At 39.4% G+C, this 9,594-nt stretch overlaps 1 protein-coding gene across 1 annotated transcript in view; it reads right to left on the bottom strand.

Moving 5' to 3' along the window:
- Positions 1-2,650: 2,650 nt before the first annotated feature.
- Positions 2,651-9,594, bottom strand: part of SPATA18 (spermatogenesis associated 18) — a 44,412-nt gene continuing 37,468 nt past the window's right edge. Inside the window, exons 8-13 of the mRNA XM_019552616.1 lie at positions 8,434-8,592; positions 7,951-8,126; positions 6,793-6,916; positions 6,433-6,510; positions 5,445-5,490; positions 2,651-4,610 (exon numbers count right to left, since the gene is read on the bottom strand). Of these exons, the coding sequence (XP_019408161.1) occupies positions 4,603-4,610; positions 5,445-5,490; positions 6,433-6,510; positions 6,793-6,916; positions 7,951-8,126; positions 8,434-8,592 (591 nt within the window). The 3' untranslated portion in view covers positions 2,651-4,602. The remainder of the gene's footprint in view (positions 4,611-5,444; positions 5,491-6,432; positions 6,511-6,792; positions 6,917-7,950; positions 8,127-8,433; positions 8,593-9,594) is intronic.

Genomic DNA, 9,594 nt, shown 5'->3' with positions numbered 1-9,594 from the left:
TATATTTACTAGGTTAAAGTTGTACTTCCTAAATAATAACCTAGAGCAGAAAAAATGGTTCTATCACTGTTCAGCTGTGGAACAAGATATAAATAAATTTCTGTTAAAAATGGAATTAGCTATACCACAGGAGTATAAGGCATAAAATACAGCCCAGAAGCATTATGCTAAAATAATTGCAAACAAAGCAGATTCTTTTTTCAAGTTTTTTTAATGCAAGGCCAGAATATTACAAACCAAACTAAGAAAAAAATTCTGTAGTAAACAGCAATCAACACAGCAAGGTTATCTAAGGCTAAAGAACATTATTTATTCTTCCTGGCACTTTTATATAAAAATGATATATATTTGCAGTACATTTAAAAAAGACTGTCCAAAAATGGAAATGGAGAATTGAAATGCACCACCTGGTCCAAAAGGATGGAACAGTGTTTATCCCTGGGATATTTTAATAGCTTTTTTCATCCTTTACACATCCTCCTATATTGTAAAGCCATGACTAAGGTCCATAATTTATTGCCAGGCCTCCTAGAATGATGCATCTCACATACAGTGTTCCCAACCATCCTCAGAGAAGAGATAAAAAACACCAAGGTCAATTCAAAACTTGGGCTTTCCCTACTTGGTAGTAATGTTAGAGTCTTGATATCTTCTACAGTGATATTCTGGAATATGTAAAGATCAGTTGTACAGGGTAAGGCAGGAAAGTAGCAGGATCCATATTTTGATGTTATCTTCTCAGAAATAGGTCATAATAAAGCTATAAAAGTTCATCCGGTATTATGAAAGGGCTGAATCAGCTGCGAATATGGCCCACTATTATAGGATTATCACTTAGATCAGTGGTACCCAACCTTCTGGCCCCACAAGCCTGACAAATAGCACAGGGTCTGTCTGCTGGTTGGATCCCACCTGCAGTTGGCATGCGAGCCCAAAACTGCTGTGTACTAGCCCAATCCAGCACACCTGAATCCAGCCACACACTGGCACAATCTGGCACTCGGATCCATGTTATCTGGCCAGTGGGGCTCCCACTGGTGTTAGGAAATTTGGCAGCAAATGAGTGGCAATTGACGCTGCTGTTGCTTCCCTGCCACCACATTTCCAGACCCTTGGGGAGCCCCACAGGCCAGACCTGGCCCTGAGGGCAGGGGGTGAGCACCCCCAACTTAGGTCATGAATAATACCATGTTGGAACAAACTTGTAGTAGAAACCTTAGTGATTATATAAAATCATGTCACTTATAAGCTCTGTAGTGCTGTTACCAGTTATTACATTGTTACAATTACAAGTGTGGCATTTACACAAGTCTGTGATAAAGAATTTGTTTAGTTTAACTGAAGGTTTTAAAATACTACAGAACTCCTTTGGTGGTTCTTCCATCTGCTGATGAAACAGCACTTGTGAAAAAGTTACAAACACCCTTCTTATAAGGCACATCTAAGTTAATCACCTGAAGAAATACACACTGACCCTGATTAGCACATGTAAACTCTGCTGGTATCAGAAGGAGACATGCCTAAGGATAAAGGGCAGTACTTAGCTTATTAATGTCCGACCTCTCACTACAAATCCTCTATCCTACCACTTCCTAATTTAAAGTACTATAAATGGCCCACACAGAAGGCCAAAACAAAACATCATTACTCTTAGTATCACTGTGCCCCTTGTTAAAGGCCGTTGGTTCTAAAGGACAATCTGTTTAGGAAGCTTATTGTCTTGTTTAACAATTGCCAGTGATGATTTGGCACCCCAGGAGAAGACAAAGAGCAATGGCCATAAACTATTAGAGGATGGTTTCAGGTTAGATGTAAGGAAGAACTTTATGGTAAGGGTGACCAGAATCTGGAACAGACTTTCTAAAGAGGTGGCACAGTCCCCAGCCTTGGAAGTCCTCAAGAGGAGACTGGACAGACACCTTGCTGGGATCATTTGATCTCAGCAGTATTCCTACCCAAAACAAGTGGTTGAACTCTATGATCTTTCAAGGTCCCTTCCAGCCCTTAATTTCTATGATTCTAGTATTTCTATTTTTAGACAATGGCCTGCTGCAAAACATTTTCCAAGATATGACCAAAGCTACTTTCTCACTGCAGAACCCAGTTAGCTTGCACTTTTTCTTCTTTTAGACCATACTATTAAACTGAGACCTCCCATCATGAGTCTCAGAAATCTCATCTGCTGAACACTGCACAGCTCCATGAGATTGTCTTCAAGTGGTTTAAACCTTTGTTTCTGATTGTACTCTTAGCTCTTTTGGGGTAGGTCTTTCTGTAGATGGGTTGCATAGCTTAGTCACGTGATCCCATCCTAGGATTCATTCTATTAAATGTTTTTGTAACTCCACAGTGTGATATTTAGTTTTCTTATAATTGGAATCAAAATCTGTTTCTTTTCAGATACTTGACACATCAGGGACTATAATCTACTGCGTCTTGCCAGTCAACAAGTCACAGTTAAATCAAATAATAATGTAAAAAAGAGTAATAAACCAAAAGCACTTCTCTTTGACCCTCTGTCGTTATAGATTTTGTGATCTTAACCAATTAGGTGCCCAGTTTTGAAAATCTTGGTCTAAGCACCTAAATAATAATAAATATGGAGTTAGGTGCATAATAAATAAATAATAATAAATATGGAGTTATTATGCACCCAACTCCATATTTATTATTGTTGTTGTTTAGACTTATATCCTGTACTATCCAAAAGGTTTAGACATCTGAAGAAGGGGCCTAGCTATAACTGATTTCAATGGGAGTTTCAGGTGCTCAGCAACTCTCAAAAATCAAGCCATTTAAACAGAAACATTAATAACAGGGTTAATGTGGAAGTACATAGGATAGTCACAGGCCCTGTTCAGTTTAGAAGAGGGAGCAGATTGCTTTAATGTTTCCTTTCCAAGGACATATATGCAGTACCTTTCACAGGCAGCTAAAGGGCCAACCACAAGCTTATGTGCCCATCTGGCTTTTATGTCCCAAGGTTTGCTCTGGGTACCTTGGAACATGATCCAGCATGTACAAGATTTCAGTGAACTATCAGGTATCCTGCTGTTAATCAAAGCTAACTCTACTATAGCCACTTCACTAAAGGTGAAATTATACCCGTGTAAAACCAGCAAAGATGAATTGGCACTAGCTGTGACATAACAGTTAAGTCCTTTATAGTTAAGCTGAGTTGAACTAGTATTGTTTATAAAGCCTGAAGCAAGACTTCAAACTGTACTGAAATGGGTGTGAGGGGTGGGAAAGATGTATAAGAATTTTGCACAAGGCACTCTGGAAGCAGCCATGGAGTTAATTAGTGTCATTCAGTATTTTAAAAGGGTAAAATTTCATGACTAATAATATATGCAAACACAGATTTTGTTATAGTTCTCTCAGGTTTTGGGGCAGAAGCTGATTGTCACAGGAAGAATCTTCTCCCTGCATCCATTTATATTCCATAACTGAGGAAGTGTGTTTTAGGAAATTTCTACTTTCCTCTGAAGCATCAGGTATTGGACTGAAGCTAGATATTGGACTTGGAGAATTAATGGTCAGATCTATTAGGGCAAATCCTATGTTCCTATGGGAAAGTGCAAGGCCCCAAGCAGTCACTTGTGTTGCTTGCATTTACAGCTGGCCCTACAAATGAGGTTCAGGAGAGAAAAAAGAAAATCAGTTTTTTTGGAAACATAAATGTTGGTGTTAACATGAATCTTTACAAGTGGATAAGAAATCTTAAAAATGGCAAAAAAAGAAACATTACATTTCTGAAACCAAAATAATCAGCTAATAGATAGTGTACTGGTTTGTCAAGTTTTCATAATAGTGTTCAAATGGATGCTCTAATAGTCTTGTTCTGTGGGCATTGGAAGAGATATTAGAAGAGTATTTCACACTTCAAAATATTCAATGACACACTTCATAAATATTGATAAAGTCCAAATCACAAGCATTTGTGAGAGTCTTTTCTTCAGTAACAGATTGGTTCTAACAAGTGCAGTGACTTCCAGGCAGAAGGCAGCACATCACTCCATGTAACACGTTAACTCTGCTTTGATACTGGTAGTTTATACCTGTTGTGTGCGACTATTGTATCTCATTTAGAAAAAACTCAAGCTACTATCATTAGATACATCAATGACTTAAAATGATGCTACCCAATTAATGTGAGATATGTAAATAAGCACCATTTAATGATACTGTTTTCAAGTACCAGCTAATCTCAATGTGCTGTCATGTTCATGACTTAACTAATGTTTCATGACCTACCAAGATAAATTTGGATACATGAGGTAAAAACAGTGTCAGAACCTATATACTTGTTCTTTGTATTTCATCATGGGTTCCTTGGAGCTGTTTAATGTCTTATCCACAGATCCTAAGTGTGCATTTTTTTCTTTTATCAAATTGATTGAATGAGTTTGTCTAGTGATAAATAAACCCCCTAAAGATATAAAAACACACTAAAGCAAAAACAACATTTAACCCTCCACTTGGAGTGACAAACTGCCTTTCACAGTATTGAGAGATATGAGGTACTCTTGGAAGAGAAGGCAGCACCACTGAAGTTGGCTGATCCAGATGTACAGAACCACAGAAAGATATCCAGTTAATTTAAAGTCCTATTGGAGAAAAATACACATTTCAGTAGGTCTGTTTTTCTAAGCATTGACACTGAATGGATTCAAGACAGGCCTGCATTAGCCTTACTGTACTTATCTTGCCCTTGTCAGTTAGCCAGTCCATTTAGAGAATGTGACAGGTTCACAGCCAATAGGCGTGGGGTCAACTGGTTCTTTCATGGAAAAGGTGTCAAATTTAATTTACTATGAGACAGCTCTGAAGGGCAGTATTAGGTGCTTGCCGGGCCATGGCATAAAAGCAACCAGCTATAGGAGCACATTGTGGTAAGGGTTTGGAAGGAAAGAGAAACAAACTGTCCTCTACACCAACATTTCTCAACCTATTGGTTGTGACCCAAAAAAATGGGTCACAAGAATATATGAAAGGGTCATGAACAAACTTTAAAAATGGATCCACACACTTTAAAAATGGATTCTCCTTTAAAGGAAAACAACGTGGGAAACAGCGGTTTTTCCCTTGCAGGCCGTCAGAGTTCCAGCCTGCAAGGGGCTGCTTGGGGCCTCCCCTTCCGCCACACACAACCCCTCTGCCCCACACACTCAGGGCTAGGGATAGGGGGCACTGGGTTGGGATTGGCCATCTATGTTTACAGATGGGCTCCAGTACAAAAAGGTTGAGAATCACTGCTCTACACAAGAGGCATTAGCTTTTTACACAGTAAAACAGTAAAGGGCTACTCCTTTTTCAAACCCAGCTTGGTCAAGTATATCAGAGACAACAGCTCGCCGTGTGTTATTTTCTCTCTTTACTCAGTCTTTTAAGAACTTAATGTTAAAACCAAGAGTCATTATGTACTGAATATGCCCACTTACTTGGGCTTCCACTCCTTAATGGGGAAGGGCTGCGACTTCGAGATAACTGCAAAAGAAACAGAAACAAAATAAATGATGTGATCAAGTTCAGCCAAAGGGACTACGCTCTAGGCAAGCATGAAAGGATCTGTCAACATTCAGAAAATGTTTCCTGGTGTAATACATCAATGCCATTCCATTGGTTGCCAAGGGATGCTGAACTTAATAAATATGTTACTTTGATTCTTCTCTTACGATAGCCACAAAGAGTGAGTTTGCCAAGACTCACTCCTGATATCTATATTTGGTAAAACTTGATATTTATTTCACATTTCTGGTATGAACAGACACACAGACAGACATACAAAAACACAAGAACCACAATTTTGTAAGTATAACAAATAATTACTTAACCATGCTGTGGGCAGAACTTTGCTGAGAATTCACAGAACATTATTTTGGCTCAGCTGTTCCATTCTGCACCTCCCCAATTTGTCACTTCCCTGGATTAGGGGACAAATTTAGATTCCTGGTTCTAAGAGGCATGGGCAATGTGCTATATTTATGTACTGTGGGGGCTTTAAACGCTTCTGAGTAGCGTAATTAGTTATTTAGAGAGCCTTGAACTTGGAAACAGCAGAGGCTTGCAAAACTGGTCAGAATGACATTACATGGAGAGAGAATTTCCCCTCTTGTAATCAAAGCAAGCATTAAGATCAACAATACATACTTTAATTGGTCTACACTTGGTCAGATATAAGGAAAAAATGTTGGGGAAGTTCCATTAAAAATGTAATGTCTGACAAAAATAGTAACACTGTCACCTATTTTTTGCACCCTAAAGAAATAGATGTGCATAAATAGCAGTTTGCAAGGATTATGTTTTATTTTCTTCATGCCATGCAAGCCAGCTGACTGGAGTGCTTGTTTCCAAATTTCAACATATACTATGTTATGTGAAATGTCCCCTTCATTCTGAGCATAAAATGATTGATGTAATGTATGGTACCAATGTTCGGCTGGGGCTTCCTTGACGAGATAGCACAGGGCTCATGCTACGGCTGCGGCTTCTGCTCCTGGAAGACCACTACAACAAAAGATAGCATGACACAAAACTATATTAAAATAAGAACATTCACTGAAGCTAAATTTGGAAGCAGGATCGCTTTGCTCAGCTAAAGACAAGGCTAAGAATGTGAATGAGCCAACATCTCCTTAACGAAGCCTCCAATCCTGCAAAACTTATTTGTGCTCTAAGCTTTATGAAGATGGGCAACACAGAGTGGGTCTTAATGATTACAAATCCCAACCAGAAGTGGCTGGGAATTTTAATAGGATGACTTCTTTTCACCAGTCCAAGAATACCTACCAAAGCTCCTCTCTTTGTAACCGCTTCTCCCTTCACAATTATGGTATCATTTTCCAACAGAGCAGGCCATACATGGTAGGCCACCAACGGGGCTGTGAAATCAGAGTCATAGCTGCGGCGGTATCTGCTCAAACACAGAAAAGATATCAGGATAAATGCCTGAAAACCCACTGGTGACTAGAAATAGTGTATAGACTTGAAAGAACCAAAATTTTATATTTACTTATGAAAGTCTTAAAGCAATATCTCCATGCTACATGTAAAAAATAATTCTTCTGTAACAATATGTGGAAAGTAATATGCTTATGAAAGAGTCATTTAGGCTAAGAGCATATTGTCTACCAATATTAAAAGAAGTGTCATTATAATTACATCACATCAGAGGCACATTAGGTTATCCTATGGCATATTTGGAGCCTTTTCATCATTAACTGACAAAGTGGAACAGTGTTCTGATAATCTGATGCTTGTTATATCATCCTAGAACTCTTGGTCAAACGATTACGCAAAAGATATTACAGTAAAAGGGTGCAGGGGACAGGCTGGTCCCAATGCAGTCTCACAGGGAAAGGTAGCTTGTCCCTGTCCCATGGAGAGGAAAGGAGGTATGGCCCAGCCCTGCAGGGGGGAAGGGACATGGCCAGGCCCCAACCCAACCCCATAGGGGAAGGGGGTATAGCCCAGCTCCAACAGGAAGAGAGAGGCATGGCCCAGCTATGTGTGGGGAAGGAGACATGGCCAGGCCCCAACCCAGCCTTGTAGGGTGGGAAGAGGGCATGGTCCAGTCCCAATCTAGAAGCAGAGGAGTGGGGTTCATGGCCTGGTCCCATGGGGAATGGAGTGGCAGACCAGACCAGCCCCACACACAAGGTTGGGGCTTGGGAATATGGCATGGGGACAGTGACCATATTAATGGCCACTGCTCCCCCACCACCAGACTTCCTGCCTACAGGGAGCCCCACAGGCCAGATGCCATGGTTCATATCTGGCCTGCAGGCCAGAGGTTGAACATCCCTGAACTAAATAAAGTTATTCTTTAAACCTTAATGTAAATAGGCTGCACAGGCAGAAAAATGAACGTTTGACTGAATACATCTTTTCAATCTCCAACTCCTAAGCAGAAGACTATAATAAAATATTTCCAAGTTCTCTTCTTACTTGGACTCATTAAAAAGTTCTCCATCTGCACCAAATGCAATATCCACAGGAGGAATCAATGTCTGCATTGAAAAAGCGACATGACACAACTCCCGGATCAAACTGCTGATTATAATGAAGTCAACTTCTGGTGGGAATGAAATTTTAGGATTGATATTCATGGCACGAATCACTTCCTGAAAGCAAACATAACAATGTATTTAGTAATTCACTAGCACCATTGAAGCCGAGTTGACCACATTTTGCAATTACAGACTAGCAGGTATAGGCCCTCCTAACCTGAAGTCCTGTTGTTTCCCCTCTATTCCCCCCCTCCCCCCCCATTTACACACCCTCAGTTTAGCAAAAACTAAACAGAATACTAAAGATGCAGTCATTGGTTATTTCAATGACTAGGGTTAGGAAATACTAACCCTAAAAGATGTAGTATTTTAGCTTCATTACACAGTGAAATACAATGATACACCATTCCCTCTCACTTACATTGACAGTGGTTTGAACATCATAAAGATCCTCATGGCGAACTATGTAGTCCAAGACAATGTCTTCAAGTGACTCAGGGCCTGAGTAACTTAAAGACACAGTCTTTCTCACACGCAGTTTGAACTGTCTGAAGGCCATCTTTGCTGCATGGAAAGACTCCTGTAAATATTAAAACATTCAGTTAAATTCATAATTGTGTAAGCAAAAAGATAAATTTGATTTTCAAATAATATTCTGAACTCATCTCTGGGGTAACCTTATTGATCAAGGGATATATTTTGGTTAATAATCTTTATAGTTCTCTGGGAATCAAATGCCACAAACAGAGAGAGTTTAGAAATAGTATTTATTTGAGAGCGTTTCTTAGATGAAACCACATTTTAAATTCCAGAGAACAGATCTGATTTCAATGCTTCCAACTTTCAGCTAAACCTTCTATTTTTCCACAAGATTCCATCACTTAAAATCAAGTACTGAAATCATTAGGGTTGTTGGTTGTAGCTGTGTTGGTCTAAGGACATAGGCAGACAAGGTTCTTTGGGTAGATGTGATATCTTTTATTAGGCCAACTAAATAGTTGGAAAAATTGTTCTTCGCAAGTTTTCAGGCACAAACACCCTTCTTCAAGCATAGAGAGTTTGCTGGTGCAATGTGCTTGAAGAAGGGTGTTTGTGCCTGAAAACTTGCGAAGAACAATTTTTCCAACTATTTAGTTGGCCTAATAAAAGATATCACATCTACCCAAAGAACCTTGTACTGAAATTATGTTGCATGCAAAGATAGCACTGAACAGAGCTCAATGCTTGCAATTTTATGTGCTATAGAGTAACATGTTTACAGCAGAACATTGTTTGCTGCTGTATCTTAAAGCTGTGATTTGATTGACAATTACAGTTTTATAAAAAAATTAAAATCTTTGCATGCACACAACAACTTTTGTCAAGATTCAACCCTGAGTAGTGTTGAGCATGCTTAGGGCTCTCAAATGATCTAAGCATGAGCTACGAGGACTCAGCAACTTTCAGGATCAGATCAGACTCACAAAAAGCTTTATACGGATAACTCTAAGCCTTTTGAAATACTAGGCTTTAAAAACATTAGTTTAAATGAAGCAGTGTGATCTGCTCTATGGACATTTGTGACTCAGAGCCAGTAACTATG

Source organism: Crocodylus porosus, unplaced genomic scaffold (genome assembly GCF_001723895.1).
Source record: "Crocodylus porosus isolate Cpor-Errol unplaced genomic scaffold, CroPor_comp1, whole genome shotgun sequence".
In the NCBI taxonomy this organism is placed as follows: Eukaryota; Metazoa; Chordata; order Crocodylia; family Crocodylidae; genus Crocodylus; species Crocodylus porosus.
The sequence above is the reverse complement of the archived record's forward strand: the minus strand, read 5'-3'. Positions and strand labels throughout refer to the sequence as shown.